We start from the raw sequence: 21273 nt of genomic DNA on the forward strand, positions 1-21273 counted from the left end.
CTCCTCTAAAAAAATAAATATTACAAATTGTACAATTAACTATTGTAGCAACATTACAATTAATTGTAAATTAACAAAATCATAATTTTTTAATTTGATCAATTTAATTTTGGAGTGCAGCCGTGGCGGTGAGTTCACTAAGTGGTGAGTTGTGTCGACTGCTGTGAGACTGAAAATCAAAATCATAAAAGTTAATAAATTATAAAACCTGAAATATTAATAAGTTAAAAATAAAACAAATTAGAATTAAAAAATTATAAAGATAAAACAAAATTTTAATTGCAAAAAAAAAATTAATGGAGAAATTGTGTAAACCATGGCAATGATGGGTCCAATACAAAGTCATACTACATCGGAGGTAGTCGTAGACGCCGTTTCATGTATCACTATAAGTATTAAATTTGAAATCAAATTAATGAATACCAATTAAATGAAAATAAATAAATTAAAATAATAAATTAGAAAATAAAATTAAAATAAATACTAGATCCAGGTTGATCATCACCCTCCTCCTCGACGTCGGCCTCCTCATACTCAAGAACATTCGAAACATGAATTTGAGCTCCCTTCATCCAATTCTGCTAAAAAATCAAAGCTTCCATAGTGGCAGGAGCTAATGCACTTCGAAATGAATCTAATATATGCCCTCTGGTGCTAAAGGCCGACTCTGAGGTTACGGTACTAACATGGATGGCCAAAAGTGTGTGGGCGATCTCTCTAAGGATGAGATACTTTACGGCATTTACTTTCCACCAACTTAACATATCGAAATCTCGTGAAAATTGTAAAATCTTTGCTGCTAAGTATCTGTCTATCTCTGACTGAGCCTCTACAGAATCCCGGAGGAAGGGGGTCTGCTCATACCTCTCACCCCACTCCAATCTACGTCTTTTTCCAACCTCGACTTCAGGAAACTGTGAGCCTGAAGCTGAGGGGGTAAGTGTAGGTGACGCAATATTACCACCCCGCAGGGTGGAAAACTCATCAAATAATCTACCAATGGTTTCCCGAACCCTTGCTGCAATAAGCTCCGTCCATACGTGCCCGTATGCAAGGCTCAATCCAAATATCATGCCATCCAACTTATACCTCGGGTCAAAGATGACAACTACATATAACAAAATATTAGCTCTAGCTAAATCTCCCAAATATTTGTCATACTTTGTCCTCATAATCAATGTCATCTCCCGCAGCCTAATGTGACCACTCGCGACCATATCATCTAATTCTTCTTTTATCCTACATATTTACTAATATACAACATTGGATGTAGGGTCCAAAGTTCCAGATAGCCTCGTGGTGACATCGTAAAAAAGTCTTAAAAATTCTACAAAAATAGCTACAATTTCCCAATCATCATCTACGGATTTCCCCAATCCCCCATAATCATCAAAATATTTAATATATTAGATGTCTTCGTCACCCAATAATGCAAATGCTAGCTTATATTCTTGGCCCGCCTCCAACATAAAAAATGTTGAGTTCCATCGTGTAGACATATCAGTACAAAGACCCCTCTTAGATGTTAGGCTTGCAGATCTCGCAACAACCTTGAATTTCTCCAATCTCGAAGGAGAATATCTCACCCATCTCAAAGCAGTCCTAACCCAAGCAATCGCGTCATGAAGATCCTTCAAATCATCAGTGACAATCAGATTCAGAATATGTGCCGCACATCTCACATGCGGACACTCACCACCCATGAGTGTCTTATTTGCCTATCCAAGATAGTTTTCAAATGTCCCAATGTGACATCGTTAGACAAGGCATTATCGACTATTACTGTAACAACTCGGGTGAACCCTCACCCTTTATTGCTGCCTCCAAGGCCTTCTCAATTGTCTCACCCTTATGATAGGTGATTTTACAAAATTTTATAATTTTCTTTTACAATGTCCAATGGCAATCAATAAAATGCACAGTAAAAAACATATAATTAAAATTTTGGACCAATGTCCAAGTATTAGCGGTGAGACAAACAAATTGATCGGCCAATTGACCCTTCAACTTCTCCTTTTCAATGAAAAAATATTTTTTTACATCCTTTGCCACTGTGTGGCGATAAGAAATATTAAATCTTGATTCCAAGTAGCGAGAATACGCTTGGAACCCTTTCCCATTAACAAATTGAAAATGTAGCTTGTCCATGATGATCATACGAGCTAGGTGTCTTCTACACTCATCGGGATCATACTTAATATACTCCTTCAAAGTTACACCCCCACTACTCCCATCTGTCATTTTTTAAAGTCCAATTTCTAGCCTAGATTGGCTTTTCTCTTGTAATGATCTTAATATTGGACTTTTTTTGCATTGCTCTTCTAAGTGCGCCTTTAATTGTGAGGTGTCATGTTTTCTATAGTAACATCCATAAATTTTTTCACAATGGTTACACTTAACTTGGGCGTTACTTGGGTCATCATCCTCTAGTTTGGTGAAATGACTCCAAACTATTGAAGCAGGTTTCTTGTTGGGCTTGAGGGCAAGGTAAGGTGCTGTAGTGCTAGGGGTAGGGGTATGAGTAGGAGGGGTAGGTGTAGGTGTAGGTGTAGGGGTAGGGGTGCCCTCAGCCTAGAAAGGAGAGCTCGTACTAGAATCTGCTGGCATATCCATGAACTCAAGCAAACAAGAAATCTGAAATTATAGAAAACATAACAACATGCCAAACAATTAACATCCTGATGATCTTTAATTTTGGACACGATGAAGTATATTAACAATATAGTTTCTTAGACTTGAAAGAATATAAGCATAACAACTATATAATGAACATAAAAAAAGTAGAATAAAAAAAAGTATCACTTGACATTCATATATATATATATTTCATCTTAAAGTATCACTGTTAAAGTTGCCTCAATAACGTGGATATTATATTATTTTTTATGCTCATAGATTGTTTTGTACCTGTCGTTCATCTCTATTCCATTTCACCAGGTTGATTAATATATACATGTCTTATATATAGGGTCTTTTACAGGGGTGTTTATGATTTAATTTACGCAACACTTTATTACAAGTATAGATAGAGCATATTGATTAAATAGTGGTGATGAATCTCATGAGTTTTCTTGTGGGGTATTGGCAGGGACAAGAAAAAATAAAGTGATATGGAAATAGAATATGGGATCATCTTAGGAATTTTGAAGTGTTGTACCCTGTGGTGCCTGCAAAATGCTAAAAGAGAACGGTTCTCTATTTGATGTTGGAAACAATATCATTCTTAATGGATTTAAAATCATCCCCAATAAAACTCTGAACTTTGTTCTGCAAATTAAATTGCAAACATGCCGTTTCTAGGTGTGGATAATGAATTCGTCACGGCCACCAGTGCATTCTATTTTTTTTTTTGTTCAATTTGGTAGGAAACATGAAATTCAGTTGAATTGGAGGACGGCCTATTATATATGATCGCAGTAACAATGACTTAATTAGGATGGTTTTCAAGATATGATCCTTCAAAGTATTAATAATTCACCAGATAAAGCATAAATCATTTAACAAATAGAACATCATCGCATCGCACCAACTAGGAGAAAAAGCAATACAAAATTCATTCCCTTTGGAATGTAGCACTTTGTACAGAAAATAATTACTCGGATAAGGGTCAGATTAATAAGAGAGAATGGTAAACAAAGTCTGTGTAAATGTGAAAATAAGTATGAAAATTGCAACTATGAATGAAGAAATCGACCATGGATTCCTGAAATAATCACGCATCAAGGTTATTAATCTGAAGGCTGAAGTATTGTAAATTTAGGGTATTTCGAAACCCTAAATTAATTTAGGGGTTTCGGATTGGAGCCCTAAATTAATTTAGGGTTCCAATCCAAATTAATTAGACACAAATAATATCATGATTCAGTGATTCACACACATTACATAATGCAAAAACAAAAAAAAAAACAAAAACAAAAACAAACGGACGGGAATCATTCCAAGTTCAAACCACATGCACAATCTAAGCTCCACAACACATAATTCACAAAATTTCATCCTCCATCTCCAATAAACCTCATCCTTCTTCCAATCTCCATTAAATATATAAATCACAAAAAAAATTAAATTTTGAATTTAGGGTTTCTTACTTTTGGACCTTTGGTAATGGAGATGAAGAGAGAGGGAACAGGTGCGAGTCGTGCGACGACAACGGTGATGGGGACAGCGATGCAAAGAGAGGGACTGGGTGCGAGAACTCAGAGAGAGAGAGACTGAGAGCGAGGGAAAAGTGAGAATGAAGAAGGTTCGAGAATAGGGAGGGGGGCCGGGGGGTGGGTTTTGATATAAACCCAGGCATGAAATGATGTCGTTTCATGTCTGGGTTTTTTTTTTTTAAATATGTATATATAAATATATATAAATATATATATATATATATATATATATATAAATCCATGCGAGGCGAGACGAGGTATATACGAGGCGGGGGTCACCCCCATCCCGCCCCTGCCCCTGCCCCTGAAGGTTGGCCCAGATGCGGGTGGGTGGCCCCGCCCCCCGCATCTGCTGGACGGGGTGATCCGTCCTGCCGCACGGGGGCGGGCGGAAGCAATTGATAGTGTTATTATTCCAATCGTCTCTCAGGCCGATCGGAGTAGTGAATAGAGGTGGAATTAAAAATAGTTAAGAATAAATCCTTTTATATTTAGACTTAGTTTTGATCTAAATAATCATGTATGATAAATATTTAAAAAAAGAATTATACATCCTCTATGTGGTATCTTATAATTTAAGGATATGAAATCACATTTACACATCTTATAATCAGGCGATTTAGGTTTAAAAAAAAACCTCAAAGGCTGGTATCAATTGAATATATATATATATAAATTAGAATTTGTAAGTTTGAAACACTTTATATTTTTTCTATGTTTCATCTACTTTTCTCTATTTTAATATTTTAAATACTGAATTTAGACAACATCACTATCAAATTATATGTATAATTAATAATTATTTTCCTTTGCATTGCATGGCACATGACTAATAGTCTTAAATGGATGCTTAGAGAATGAGATAAGATGAAAAATATGTGAATATCATTGAAATGATTTGAGTTAAGATGTTTAATTGAGTTTTGAAAAACAATACTGCTAGGTACAACAGACATACACAAATATGGGGTAATCAGCTAGCCTAGGTGGAAGAGAAAAAAAAAAAACAAAAAAGCAAAAATGGAAATGGAAAAGGAAAAAGCAAAGAAAGAAAAAAAGGAAAGAATAAAGCGGGAAGTAAAACAAAAAACTGAGATTTTCTTATTCTTTAGGCAAGTAGCGAGCCAGAGCACAACCAAAATTCTTGGTATGTTGAAGCATTTCTCCACCAAGAAAAAAAAAACCCCATCTCTTAGATTTCATCATTAACACATTTCTCTCAAACTCATTTCCTAGATTTTTGCCAAACCCATTTCCTAGATTTTTCCCAAACTCATTTCCAACGCATTTTTGTTGTTTCTTGTTGATCTTTCCAGATAAACTTTCGTTTATTGATGCTGGCTGGTTGTGAATGCTCCCAAATTCAAAATGGTTGCTGTAATATAGAGTAAATGTATGTATTTTGGGAAAACCCACTTTAGTCAACTATATAATGTAAGCAGAAAAATTGTGAAAAATACCTACTGGAATCAAAATCTTTAGTTGGATCGCTATCGGGAAAGTGGAAATTCAGAAGGGAAAAACTTGATCACTTCGGTAGCACCCAAAATCTCTTTCACCGCAATGTTGTAATTACCTGAAAACCAAAGGGAAAAACACTTATAAGTAGGACCATTTTGATGTAATGAGAGAGAGAGAGAGAGAGAGAGAGAGAGATCGTTGGGCTTTGAGAAGGAGAAGGCTTGTCGAAGGCGAAGGGAGGTAACGATGAAAGGGAGTAATAGTTTTGTCACAAAGGAGAATAAGGTAGAAAAAGAAGGAAAAGAATAATCAAAACGATGTGTTTTGAATTTTGGTAAAACACACCGTTTTATTAAACATTATATCCCGCCCCCCAAAACAAACTTCATATTGTTTGCTACTTAAATGAAACACGGTCATTTCATTTAACTGAAGTAGCAGTCGATTGCGCAACGATTGTATGTGGCGATTACATTTAGCATTTTTGTTTAAAAAATGTGAGAAAAAAAATTGAATAAAAATATTATAAAGTTAAAATCTTGTTGAAATATAATTTTTTAATATAATTTTCGTTTTAAAATTTGAAAATGTAATATTATTTTTTGTGTTTTATTTGGATGTTTGGAAAAGTTGGTTAGGTAATGATTAGATAAGAAAATTGAAAATTTGAAATTGAGAAATGTTTGAATTTTAGTGATATTTGTGAATAAATTTATGAGAAAATTTGAAATGAGATAAGATGTGATGTGTTTTTCAAACAACCACACAGTTTATCAACTTTGCATTATGCAACTATTGCCTATCAAATCAAAATTTTGGTAAAAAACAATTAACTCTAGTGGTGATAGTGGACTTCAATATAATGGAATGAGTAATGTTAGATATAATCATGAGTTGTGCAAATGTCATGTACTCATGTTTAAAAAGAGTGAGATCTACTATTAAAAATATATTTACAGTCATAGAGTGCGCAAGTGCCGCGCACTCATTTTGAAAAAAATTGAGTAAAAATGAGATACACATGAAAAAAATTAATTTTTTAATAATGTGCCATACTCTTTTTCAAAAGAGAAATGATATTACAGTTATGAGTTGTGCAAGCGCTACACACTCATCTTGAAAAGTTAAGTAAATATAGGCTCACATAAAAAAATTTAATTTTTTAATATTGGATTCCTCTCTTTTCTAAAAGGAGTGTGCGACACTTGCACAATTCATGACTGTATTTAGCATCACTCATATTTTAATGGTGGATCCTACATTTTTTCAAAAAGAGTGCGCGCTACTTACAAAATCCATGACTGTATCTAGGATTATTCAATCTAATATATCTCATTTCTCATATCAATTTATAAATTTATTTTTATAAAATATTTTTCCAATTTAACACTTCCTCAAAATTATTAATATATATAGATATATATATATATTTTTTTACAAAAATAGACAGAGAACAAGGTTACATGTTCAAAGTAAATTTTTATTTTTTAAGTTTTTCAAACCTGTCGTTCTGGTGTTGAATTTGTTAGAAAGATATAAATTTGAGTAATGATTTGTATAAATTTTTAAAAAATAATTCGTGCAAATTTTTTTTTTTTATAAATAAGTAAATTTTAACATAAAAAATTATTAAAAAAATTATTTTTAATTAATGAGATTCATTTATTTTATAAAAATCTGCACAAAAGTTATGTATTCGAGACAGCCTACCTAGAATTACTTTATAAGTTGAAAAACGCTGGATGCAAGCGAGACGCAAATGCCACTAATGTGGAAAAAGGAAACAACGTCGTTTATTACTTGTATCTAAACGGCAAGCTACGTCGATAGTTCCTATTCGATAGGTTATTTGAGTCAAGACTTGCTTACATTAGCTCCATCTCAGACACTGTCCCTTTCGTTTATGGTTGTGGACAAGACAACTGAGGATTGTTCGGAAGAACCGATGGTATAGTGAGCTTAGCCCATGACCATCTCTCCTTGTTGGGTCAAGTGTCTTCAAAATACGACTATGCCTTCTCCTACTGTCTCCCTGAAGCTTTTACTGCATCTACTGGAGTGGGTTTCTTGTCCCTTGGAGAATCTTCTTTGGTAGCATCTCTGGCGTACAAGTTCACTCCCATGTTGACAGATTCTAAAAACCCAAGTTTATACTTCTTGAGGTTGGCAGCCAAAATTGTTGCAGGTGTGCCACTGAGAGTTGGTGTTGTCCAGTACAGGGTTTTTACCACTATAGATGTTGGCAGCATCTTCGACTTCTTCTTGGAGACTCGCTGTTTCCACGAACAAACGCCATCTACTTCGACGGGGAGTGATTTCTCAGACAGGAGAAGGTTGGATATGGGTAAAGATGAACTTGAGGTGGTAGCTTTTGCAGCAACGACGTCTGAGAATTCGAGGGTGGAACGTAGGAGCTTGAAAGAGTACTTTGAGCAATCGAAGGAATTGATAATCAGATCGGACGGCCTCGGTGGTTCACGCCTGGAGTGCGGCTCTCCGTTGGCTAATTCTCCCTTGCTCCTCTTTTTGCCTGGTCAGTCTTTTATTTTTTCTTCGACGATTAGTTTGGGTTTGGGTATCTTCTTTCATCTTTCCCGCATTTCTTCTTCTTCATTGTTTTTTATTTTAATTGACATGGCAATTAAAAATTATTATTCTAAGTGCCGACTGTGTGCCATTTGCAAGTGTCGACTGCTCTTAGTAGAATTGTTATAAATTTAGAGTAGTGGTGCGATATAGACAGACGTCTATCTTGCTGTCACAGTTTGGGCTCCACTACATACGACTACGAATCATTATTCAAATAAAACGACGATACCAACAACAGCTGCTGAACAATTATTATAATAAGGGAAATGTTAGTATGTTGCCTGAATTTATTTATTTATTTTATCCATTTATATATCTATTCTTTTTAATTTTTTTACTTAATAATTAAGAAATTGACTTTTAGTATGTTGATGTATTTTTTTAAAATATTTAAAAATATGAAAAATAAAAATAAGAAAAAAATACAAATACAAATTTGTGCTGGGAGAAACTCCCAACGGTCATTGTTGGGTGGCAACCTTGCATGACTCTTATAATAATATAATAATACAACTTAATTTAGGTCTGTTTGTATTCAGAGTTGATATCAAATTTTATCTAATCATTATAACTTTTTTAAATTTTTATACAAATTATAATAAATAATTTAACGTTTTGAAATTCTAAAATAATAATAATATTAAAAAATAATATTCTATCAATATTTTATTCAATTTTAAACTTTCATCTCAACTCATCTCATCTTAATTCACTATCCAAACTTTACCTTAGTATTATCCCACAACTTCTACAATTTTAGTTCTTTTGTTCTGATTTTTATAAAGCAAACAACGTAAATACTCATACACAAACTATCTAAATAATATATGAAGTGAAAATATTAAAAAGTTTTTTTATTCATTTGAGAATATAACATTGTCTGGTATAATTTAATTCATAAAATTTAAATTTATAAATTATTTTTATTATCACACCAGCAATATAAAATGTGTATTATTAATAATATGAGAAATGTTTTTCTAAAATTTTTACACTACACACTATTTATATGACATAATTTTATTTATAAAATTTAAATATTAAAAAATTAAATTATATTATATAGATGATATGTAGTGTAAAAACTTTATAATAGAGTTATTTTAATAATATAAGAGTTCTTATACTATTAAATTAGTGTATAGAGTACATTTAGATTTAAAATTTCTCTTTTAAATCAATCCTATAAAGTATAAACCTATTTTCTATTGAATTGAATTGAACATAATATTTTCTTATCTGTTAATTGGGTTTTGGTTTGGACTGTAGCTTGACTACAGACAACCCGATCTCTTCTGTGGCAGTCTTTCCCTGTCAACCACTGTATGCATTCAGCGTTCGGGAGAAAAAGTAGGCGAAAAGTAGCAGCGGAGAGAACGATATATAAAGCTAGTATTAATCGGCTACAACTGCTCTTTCCCTCCTCCACCTAATAACCCCACTCGCTAAGTTATCGCAAGATAAATGAGAGAAAAATTATAGAAAAAATTGCCCGGAAGATTGTTACTTTTACTGTAAGAGTGTGTGTGTGATTCGGTTAGTGCATTTACTTTACACTTCTCCGATCAAAGTTCCAGTCTTGGAAGCTCTTTTAACTCACTTTCCTTGTCAGATCCCGCCGGTTAGTTTCCGCACCACTCGACGCCCCGATCTGGGTGTTACATTCGTGCTTGACGCAATGGGGGGCTCTCGACGGTTCTTTTTGTGGAAATGGTGACGATTTTGGCCGTGATTTTGATTGGGTTGAGCACCATTTCGATGTCGTATGTGCGGAACGAATTGGTGCAAATGTCGGCTCCTTCTACGGCTTCAAACAAGGTACGGATCCCCTTGGTGTACCGGTCTGAAGTTTATGGTAATCAGAAATTTATAGTAGTCGGTCCACTTTCCTCATAGTGCATTTACTTAAATCGACGTTCTTCTGTGACTGTGAGAAAAGAAGAAAATAAAGTAATCCGAGTACGAATGTTGTGCTAAGAAAGGAAAAAAGGTCCGAATCTTCTGATTAGTATTAGATGAATTTCATTTTGGTCATATATTGTGGGCAGCCGAACAGAATTCAATTACTTTTAGGTTTGGATAGGTAACCATTTCAACTCATCTCATCTAATCAATTCAATTTTTCTAAACTTTCAAACAAAATACAATAAACAATCAAATTTTTTCAAATCCCAAAACAAAAATAATATTATAATAATATTTTATTCAACTTTCATCTCTTATGTCATCTCAACTCACTATTTAAACTAGACCTCACTTTGTTTGATTTTCTTACATGATTGTTTACTTGATATTTTTGTGTACAAGCATTGCTATAGGTTCTTATAACTAGATTGACATGGAGAGTTTTTAGGAGAATCTTTTGTTTCTTATTTATAGAGATAGTCAAGTTGAATTTTAAAAGTACTTGGTCATTGAGAAAGTCATATATTATAAGCTAAGAATTGAGTTAAATAAATTGATTCACATGCATGCAAATTAAGATAGAGAAAAGATATTTGCAGTCATAAAGTATGCAAGTTTGCGCACTCCCTTTTGAAAAAATTGGTTAAATTTGACACCCATATGAAAACATTATTTTATTAATGGTGGATCCTATTTTTTTTTCAAAAAGAGTGCACGGGGCTTGCTTATTCTATGAGTGTATTTACCATTACTCATTAAGATATCCCATTAGGAGAAGCTTTGATATTGAGAATTTTTTACCCACATGCTAATCAACCTATTAGGATCCCAATTTTTATATTTTTTTCCTCTCAATATTGGCAGAATCTGTAGGGCTTGATTACATCTTGTATTCTTCCCACAACAACATACATATATTTTTTTTATAAGTAAGAAAGACAGTTTTATTAATACGAATGAAATAGGCGATGCCCATATACACAAAAAGTATACAAAAGAAACACCTAAATACATTCTAAGAAGAAAAAAACTACAACAAAAAATATGAATAGAAGCTCCGTTAATCACTAAAGCAGAAAACCAGAGCAATAATGTGTGCACAAAAAAGTTTGAAGTTCCTCCAAAGTGCGCTCCTTATCATTGAAACACTGCTCATTGCTTTCCTTCCAGATACACCACATAAGACACAAAGGAACCATCTTTCAAACCGCATCCACTTGAGAGCAACCATGAAGCCCGTTCCAACACACAAGAAGATTTACCACTCTCAAAGGCATTACCCAAGTCGTGCTAAGTTTTGTAAAACATACTAAGTTTGAGGTTGGAGAGGGTGCAGGAATTCGTTTATGGTTCGATGAATGGTGTGGTGAGAGAGCCCTTCATTCTATTTTCCCGGTTGTTTTCAGCTTGGCTGGAAATCAGCAGGTTGCTGTTTCAGAGATGTTGAGTCGTGCTAATGGGACTGTGCATTGGAATGTTACTTTCATCAGAAATGTACAGGGTTGGGAACTTAATGAGATTGCAGATTTTTCAGTTTCTTGTATTCTCTGAATATAGGAGGAAATGAGAGGGACCGAATGTTGTGGAAACACATGGGGAGCAAAAAATTTTCTGTTAAATCTTATTATAAGGTTTTGTTTGGTCAGCAACAATTATCTTTTGCGTGGAAGAGTATTTGGAGGGCGTTCATGCTGTCTAAAGTTGTTTTTTTCACTTGGACAACTGCTCTTGGGAAGATTTTGACGATTGACAGTTTGAGGAAACGTGGCATGGTTGTTACGGAGTGGTGCTTCATGTGTAAGAAAAATGGTGAATCGATCGATCATTTACTCTTACATTGTGAGGTGGCTAGGGAATTATGGGTTGGGGTTCTTAGTGGAGCTGGGTCGAGTTGGGTTATGCCAATGAGAGTGGTGGATCTACTCACTTGTTGGAATAGGCGGCACATAAGCTCTCAGTTGGCAGTGGTGTGGAGGATGATTTCCTTGTGTATTATGTGGTGTTTATGGATAGAAAGGAATGAGCAGTGCTTCAACGACATGGAGCGAACTGTTGAGGATATCTGGAAATTGTTTGTCTTCTTTGCTGCAGTGGTTCTCGGCTATTGTCCTTAAGGGAGGAAATGCTCATGAGTTTTTGTTTTCTTTTCAAGTTTCTAGAATGTAATTAAGTGCTTCTTTTGTATACTTCCTGTGTACATGGGCTTCGCCTAGTTTCATTAAATATGTTTTTCTTACTTAAAAAAAAAGGCATCACCCAAGTCAAGCCGGTTCTACAAAAAATTCCGTACCACAATGACCTTGCGACCTCACAATGCAAAAGTAAATGATCCACCGATTCTCCATGCTTCTTACACATGAAACACTAGCCAAAACAATAAGACCATGCTTCCTCAAATTGGCCATTGTCAAAATTTTCTCAAGAGAGGCAGTCAATATGAAAAAAGCAACTTTGGAAGACACATGAGACCTCCAAATACACTTCCAAGGAAAAGGGGGACTATTCTGAAATGTCAACAACTTATAACACGATCGAACTTTGAACTTTTTGCTTCCCTTGGACCTCCACAACATCCTATCCCCATCATTACCACCAAGCCTCAAAGAATAAAAAACTGAAAAAAGCTAAAACTTCATCAATTTCCCAATCCTGTACAGCTCTAGTAAAACAAACATCCCATTGAAAAGAGCCATTAGAATGAACTAACATATCTGAAATAGAAGCATAGCTATAAAAAACCAGATGAAAGATGACAAGAAACACCCTTTTGTGGGCTTGATCACCATACCAAATATTAAACCAAAAAGGGATCCTAGATCCCTCTCCAACTGCATAATTAACATGGCTTACAAAACTCTCCCATCCCTTTTTAATGAACTTCCATAGACCCACACCATATGCCCCTTTACCTCATTAGAACACCATCCCCCCAAACACTTCCATATTTACGACCAATAACCTCCCTCCAAAGCGAGTCCCCTTCCACTTGATATCTTCATAACCATTTCCCTAGCAAAACTTTATTAAAGATCCTCAACTTACGAACCCCCAAATCTCCATTAAAAATAAGAGAACAAATTTTATTCCAACTAACCAGATGAAACTTCTTAGGAAAGCACGAAATAACTTCTCAATCCGGTTGGCCACCCCTGCAGGCAATGGAAATAAATATAGAAAATAAGTAAGACGATTGGAAAGGGTACTCTTGATTAAAGTAATTCTGCCCCCTTTTAATCAATACTACCTTTACCAACCAACCAACATTTTCTCAATTTTCTTAACAACCCCTTCCCAAAAAGCATTAGCTTTAAAAGGTGCCCCCAAAGGAAGACCTAATATTTCATCGGCAAAGAAGCAACTTTACAACCTAAAAAACTCGTCAAACTAATAATGTTGCGCACCACCCCCCCCCCCCCCCCCCCCCCTTAACGGCAGGCTCTACCATCCAACCCAATGCTTCCACACAAAAAGAAAAGGGGACAAAGGGTCCCCTTGTCTAAAAAATAAACTCTGAAAAATCCTCCATTGCCGAAAGAATACTAACTTCTCCCGATATCTCACTTCGGGAGCGAGTAATGTTGAAATCCTCGCTCATATACCACATCACATCCCAAAGATAATACAATCCTGTCAATGCCTCTCACAAAAGTCTCTTTTCCCTATCCGAATTTGGCCCATAACTGCCCACATAGGCTCACACCCACCCATTCTCAACATTTTTTAAAAGAACAAGCTACTAAAAAATTCCCAATACACCCCTTCACGGACTCCACCACTCGTGTCCCACATCAAAAGGACACGTAACTTCGTTTCTTGTAAACACACTATATCAACCTTCCAACTACGCAATAATGACTTGATACGAAGATGCTTGTTTGGATCATTAAGCCCCCTAATGTTCCAGGAGAGGAGCTTGGGCTTTATAAGAAAAACGAGACCCCCTCCCTTTCAATTTGTCTCCTCCTCCACTCCCCTCCTTATTGTCATATTTAATGGAGCACTTTAATCTTCTTAATTTCATTTCTTTCTTTGAAGCTGATTTCAAGGCTAAGGAACGTCCATACTTGATAGCAATTAGAAGAGCCTTGAATTTCTCTTCAAAACCATCACAAGAGATCCCAACACGGGCTTGAATCTCATCAACCTTTTTTAGAACCCAACCCGAAACAACATTGGATGAAGTTGGACTAGGAGGAAGTGTGCATAAAGGTCAACCTCATTCCCATTAGAACAGTCCCCATCATGTAGGACCATTTGCAAATTCGAAGCATTCGAGAGCCCAAGGGAGGACGGCCTTATGCACAACTCTAGAGTTTAACAACTCCTGTGGGAAAGCCCCTTTATCCATCCCCAGTTACTGAGGGACTTCAACAGGAAACAAGGACGGATCAACCATTGGAAATGACCCCACAGAATTGAAACCCTTGACAAACGGGACTATAGACAAAACCGAGTTGCCTTCCTTCCCAACCACTGCCATCCATATGTCATCCTGCAACAAAAACTCCCCTTCACTTTTTGGCGACATTTGCCGGACACCGGCGATGGAGTCTGTGCCACCCCAGTCGACGACCAAGCCCATGGATGAGGCAATAAGCTAGCCTCTAAACCCCCTGAGCCCATGGATGAGGCCAGGCCCAATTCCACCCATTGTATCATGGATCAACCTTCTCCTTCATGTCCAATAAACCTCTCTGCATGGCCAATAACGAAAACCTATCTTTATCCCCTGTCAAGCCTCCCTTGAAAAACCAACCGTCGTCCTTGGGGAGATGAAAGGATTGCAAGTCTAGCTCACAACCTCCCCGCCGGTCAAGCCATGAACTTCCCGACGACCCTTTGAACTACCATGAGCCACCAAATTCAGTGGCAGATTCTTCGAGACTCTCCATAAAAGAGCCCTTCTTTCCTGAAAAGTGTAGCCAAGAGGAAAAGCCCTCTAATTTGCTCTGTTATCCAAACCCGAAACAGAGGAAGAGGTAGCAACGTCCCTAAGCAAACCGCCTCCATCCCTCACCCTTTGATCCTTTCGGGACTGTTGAAACCACGGCTCACCTTTTCCCGTACTCAGACAACATAAAAAAAGGGCCATACTTATTATGGCATTGCTAGGCCAACAAAGCCTGATGCCCTTGTCTCTGAATCTTGTAAAACTCTGAAGAACCAGTCGGCGGACCGCAAACACTCACCACTTTTGCCAACCAGTCCACAATAGATACATCAGCAGTGATGAACTTGGTGACCTTTCGACTTCTCTCTGTAATCCACCACCACTAACCATTTATGCGTTGAAAATAAAAAATCTTTGAGTCGATTAACAGCTTCCGATTCGAGTCCATCACAAGAGAAATAACTAGAACCAAAAATACCCAAAATGTAAGATACAAAAAAATAAGAAACATAGATGAATGCACGCTATCATTAACAAAACCCATACATAGGGACGAATGCACGGGGGGCAGGGAGGCCCTGACCACATACCAAATTTTATTTTATAGGAATTCATCTTCTATAAAACCTTGTACACCACCTATAAAAAATAAAACCTTGTACACCACTTTTTATATTATTTATTATTTATTCATTTATTTATTTTTACATCTACTGGAATTTTATACAATTGTTAATTAAATACTTATATGAGCTTTGAAAATTTCTTCTTTCTTTAAAATTTATTTTAATTTTTGTCATTATTCCCTTATTTTGTTTTTTATTTTTGAAATTTACTTCAAGTGCTACAAAAATCCTTCAGCCTGATTGCTTATTCTAGCTCCAAAATGTGTGGCCCCACTGGATTAGAATGTTGGTTTCATTCTTGTCCTTCCAGCCCCAAATTGTTTGGTGTAGGCAGTAGAAAGTAGTTGAAAAACACCAATATATTTGCCTTTTAATTTTATGTTGTTGAATTTGGTAGCTTTCGTAGATCCTTATACTTAAGATTATATCTTATGGATTTTTTTGATAGGTTTGGCAATGGTTGTTCTATTTTCTTTGACTATGAAATACTTTTTGTGACGCCTCGACTCCCACGTACAAAAACAAGGAATCGTGACGTCAGGATGGTGACAACACGGTCACGCATCCCAACGAAATGTGCTCGAGTGTGTGTGCAACATGCAAATGTGCACAATAAAAGTCGCAGCGGATAATATAAATAAGTCAACTAAGTACCAGAAATTTAAATACAGGTGTCCAAAATAATTTATCTTTAAAAGTTATACAGTCATCCCAAATATAATACAAAAGGTAAATACATAAAAGACTAGGATAATAAATATCGATGCACGAGAGCAATCCCAGATCGCTTTCCCAACGGAGCCAAAGCCTAAGACTCATCATCCTCATTTGCATCAAAATCTGCGATACCATAAAACGGTACCGCAGGTAAGTATAACCCAAATAACCACGTAATATAAATGCATTAAATGCGACCAACATGCATGCATAAAAAGAATATACATTTCTCTCAAAACATCATTTCTCCCGAAAACGATTAATTTCAACACACGCCAAAATCCAATTTTGGCCCAAAATATCCGTAAAATACTTTTCCAGAAAATGGTTTACACAGAACCCAACCATTTATCGGACACTGTAGGCGGGACTCACAGGAGGGACTCTACCACCATCCCTGCTTACCACCATCCCTACCGTGTGCACCGTAAGCGGGAATCACAGGCGGGACACAACCACCATCCCTGCTTACCACCATCCCTACCGCGTGCACTGTAGGCGGGAATCACAGGCGGGACTCTACCACCGTCCCTGCTTACCACCATCCCTATAGTTCCTTTCCATTTTTTCTCAAATCAGTCAATCCAAACAAATCCAATTTCTCACACATGAAATCATAACTTTTCCAAATCACACATGCACATGAATGCAATATACGAAAACCCAGTTTTCTTTACAAACATGATCATGCATGAAATATTGATATGTACGTGCACCAACACTGATCCATAACAATCAACAACTAATAACCAATTCAATCAAGCAACCAAACAACTCCAATCACAATTCCATCCGACCCCCGAACTCCTCGGACTCAGTCCGGCATGTCAAACAAATACAGTGTAATATGTTAGTGCAAAAATACATTTCAATTACGAAAGTTCGTTGGAGAAATACTTACAGTGCAATATAACAATTTCTGAAGGATTACGAAGTTGAAAAAGGCGACGTTTGAGCAACACCACAGTGTAAAATACACTGTGGCCATGGGTCACAAATACCAACTTTCAAACGGAGGCAAACGAAGACCCAAGATTGATAGGGTAGGGCCTAGGGAGGTCGGTGAAGCCAATGGTGGTGGTGGTTTGCCGTGGGTGGCGGCGGAATGGGCGGTAGAAGACCAAAATACCCAAATTGGAAATGTAGATGGTGGAGCTTCACCGGTGGCGGATCGGAGCTGGGATTGGGTCCAATGGGTTGCTAAGAGGTCGAGGATGAAGTGGTGTGAAGATGGTGGCCAATGGTGGTGCGACGGCGGCGCTGGAACGAAAGTGACTCCGCGGCTTGAAGGGCTACTGGTGGTTAACGGCGGCGCGAATGGAGGTGAGGTTGGTGGGGTGAGGTCGCCGGCGGCAGGGGAACACAATGGGGTGGGCGGTGAAGGCCACCGCTGGCTCACGGCGGCTCTGGCGTTGAAGGCGACGGACGGAAGAGAGAGGGAGAGGGCTGGGTCGTGCGCTGGAGGGAAGGAAAAATAAGGAAGAAAAAAGAAAAGAAAGAAAAGAAAAGGAGAGGAAAGAAAAATGGAGGGAAAAGAAATGAGGTCCAATCCTCATAACTTTGGTCACAAAAATGATCCAACGGAGATGATTTTAAAACCATAAGTTCAATAAAATATTCAAACGCAATGGGAAAGTCAAATTGAAATAATTAAATCCCACAGTAATTAATTTAAATATTAAAAGCAATTTAAATGCATAACAATAAATAAATATTTGGAAAGCACATAAAAATAATTTTCACCAAATTAAAATCATAGAAATAAACTTACTAAAAATCCAACCAATTTTAAAATAAGAGGATAAATTTTTGAACAATAAAAAATAATCCTTCAGTAAAAATACACTAAAATACGGGGTGTTACTCTTTTTTTCTTTAATACGTAAGTTAATTTTATTAAAAGCACAAAGGGGCACTACCCAATGTATTTGTGATTTATACAGGAGGGGTGCCTAATTTAAAAAGCGAAGGGAAACAAAAAGACAAAATCTAACTAAGAAGTAAAGCTAGAACAATCATGAGGAACCTTAACACATAAAGTGTTTTTAGCACAGTGGATCCAAGAAATTTTGGCATCTTCCCAGAATGTTTAAAATTCCACACATTGTGCTTCTTCCACACACCATATTACTCGCAAATGGACCATCCTCTACAGTTCCACACCACAATGACCAACATCCTAACATCTAAGCAACCCAATAACTCTACCACCCTTTGAGGCATGATCCAGTCCACACCAAAAAGATAGAAGGCTGAAGCCCCAACTGCCCTAGCTACATCACAGTGTAATATAAGATAATCTATTATTTCCCCGCTCTTCTTGCATATAAAATGTCAATTGTTTCACTATAATTCTCCTCCTGAAATTATTCACCAGTGTTTTTAATGGAGCCAGTTTACATGACTTTCTTGTATCACTTTCTTGCTCCTAACTTGTAATAAGGTGTTCTCGGTTGTATACTTCATGTGTACTTGGGCTGCCTATTGACCAGTTTAGTTTCAATAGAATTTTGTATTACTTATAAAAAAAAATCATCAGTGCTGAAAATCTAACGCTCTCTAATCATGCATATGCTTTTTCATCATTTCTTAATGTTAAACTTAGTTTTATTCAGCACTAGGCAGGTGGTGATTGCGCCAGTTTCTAACACGAGATGATTGGACAGGTTTTCAAGAGTGGTCCGCTTTTCATATCTTCAAAAGGTTGGTCACAAAGTTTGTTTTGCCTTTTCTTTCTTTATTTTTGTTGCTCAGGTCCAACAGTTTTATTTGGTTATATAATTATCATATATATGTTTTGTTGCATCGCTTTTGTGTGGCTACGTCATTGTAATGAACTCCAATTGCCCGGGGATGGAATTGTTTATAAAGAAATAATTTATCCATCAGAATTTCGGAACAAAATCCAGACTAAACCATTTCTTAGAGCTTCCGCTAGTTTTTACTTACATCATTTAGTGCAAAAACTTATAATGTCCTTATCAAAAGCTTACATTTGTTCAATGTTGTGAAAAATTTAGTCATTTATTGGGAAATTGTGCCTATTTGCGGAAATGGTGCCTATTTGCATCTTGTGGTGTATATGGAAGGAGCAAAATGACTGGACGTCTGAAGACAAAGAATGCTCTATAGAGGAACTTAGAGCATTCTATAGAGGAACTTAGATCACATTTTGTTAGAACATTATTTTTATGGGCATTGCTGTAGATTTTAATGGCCTTGGCATTCATGACTTTCTTGTTTCTTTTTCTTCTTCCTAGATAGGTGCTAACTCGTGTATACCTTCTTGTGTACTTGGGCTAAGCCTATTATTATTAATACAATCGTTTACTTATAAAAAAAAAAAAAAATTTATTGGGCAATTGTCAACACAAATATTAGATAGATGTCATACTTAAATTTTAACTTGCTGATGATTGCTGCTTAGATGTTTAGCAGATGGCATGCATAAATGTGAAACAAGGATATTTTAGGAGCTTTTGTATAGTTTATGTCTTTTATGAGAAATAAAGTCATTATTAAAGAATTAATGAAATAATGACTAGAATGATGAGAAATTGTTCAAAACAACAAGGAAAGAAAATAAAGATTTAAAATTGAGTGATTTTTTTTTTTTCAGTTGATGCATTATTGATTGAGAAAAAACTGATTCAAGTGAACTTGGATTGCCTTTCGGCACTTCTTAACGAAAATTCTATTACTGATTGAAAAAATGAAACCCTCCAGACCGAAAGAGACACTTTCCTGAATTTGTGAAGGAAAATGTATCTCATATTTTGTAAAATGGATTCGGGTGAGAAGTGTACAGGTCTCTTTTGGGCTCACATTTGTATGCAACTCTCTTTTTTATTTTTATTTTTATCTACTTACTGAAATCTGCCAAAAGAATTGTTGTAACAACCTGCATAGGCCAGTGGTCTGGGGTTGAATCCCTTCTGAAGAATTTCTCTTCTGTCAGTTTTTATGCTGTTGTCTGTTTTTATGAATTAGCTTTGCACTTGTCATTGCCTCGGGTTAGGGAAATTCATTGGCCAATTTACTAATAGCACAATCATTTTGGGGTAATTGGTTTACCAACAGTGTTTAATCCTTCAACTAGTGTTGGGTTTCTTTTGGACTATGAATTATCCTTAAAAAATCACATATGTCCCATGGAGGAATTCTTTAAATATTGCTTATGTTACTTTCTGTTGGACTTCTGCAGGAATAGGCTGGAAGTCTTGGAAGAAGCGGTGGTTTATACTCACACGTATCTCTTTAGTTTTCTTCAAAAATGATCCTGTTAGTACAAATAATTTCTTCTTTCTTTTGTTTTGGAGGATGTTAGTATGGTTATTTACTTTGCCCATTTAAGTTTTATTTGTTTTTCACTGTTCTACGATGTTGGTGTTTGGTGGATTGCGTGTTCTTTTTTATTACTGGGGATGCATTATAGAATGCTTGCTTATAAGAAAAAACTATTGGAGAATGCTATGTAGCAAAATGCCACACTTGCTGAATTGCAGAATACTGGGAACACATTGAGTTTCAAATGCAGCTTGTGCCCAAAGCCATTTGGTTGAGTGCATGCCCGCCTTTTTTAATAAGCATCATAAATCCTATACTTCAAAACAAAAAAAGAAACCAAAAACAACCTTATATAATGCTGTCAACTAGACAGAAGAAGATGTGCTTGAGAGGCTACCTGGACTTAAATCCTGCTTAGGAATCTTCACTTTTCCATAGAGGATTTTTTTTTGATAAGTAAAGGTAAAACTTTATTGATAGGAATAGGTATAGCCCAAGTACATAGGAAGTATACACAGAAGTCAGAAATCTTAGACTCAGAAAAGAAGAACTTTTTCTCTCTCCTAGAAATTTTCTCTCCGTACACATGCACACTTTTTTCTTCTCGTTGCTTCCTGTAACATTTTCTTCATCGTCAATGTTA

General features: G+C 36.2%; 1 protein-coding gene across 6 annotated transcripts in view; it reads left to right on the forward strand.

Moving 5' to 3' along the window:
- Window positions 1-9542: 9542 nt before the first annotated feature.
- The window catches only part of LOC121241094 (rho GTPase-activating protein 7-like), a 59930-nt gene continuing 48199 nt past the window's right edge, over window positions 9543-21273 (forward strand). The window contains exons 1-4 of one of the 6 annotated variants that reach the window (XM_041138704.1): window positions 9543-9718; window positions 9817-10022; window positions 19010-19046; window positions 20548-20624. In XM_041138704.1, the coding sequence (XP_040994638.1) occupies window positions 9915-10022; window positions 19010-19046; window positions 20548-20624 (222 nt within the window). In that variant the 5' untranslated portion in view covers window positions 9543-9718; window positions 9817-9914. Of the gene's footprint in view, window positions 10023-18958; window positions 19047-20547; window positions 20625-21273 lie in introns of all 6 variants that reach the window. The other 5 variants (XM_041138703.1, XM_041138705.1, XM_041138706.1 and 2 more) reach the window with 5 other exon arrangements.

Source organism: Juglans microcarpa x Juglans regia, chromosome 7S, assembly GCF_004785595.1.
Source record: "Juglans microcarpa x Juglans regia isolate MS1-56 chromosome 7S, Jm3101_v1.0, whole genome shotgun sequence".
NCBI classification, from domain to species: domain Eukaryota; kingdom Viridiplantae; phylum Streptophyta; class Magnoliopsida; order Fagales; family Juglandaceae; genus Juglans; species Juglans microcarpa x Juglans regia.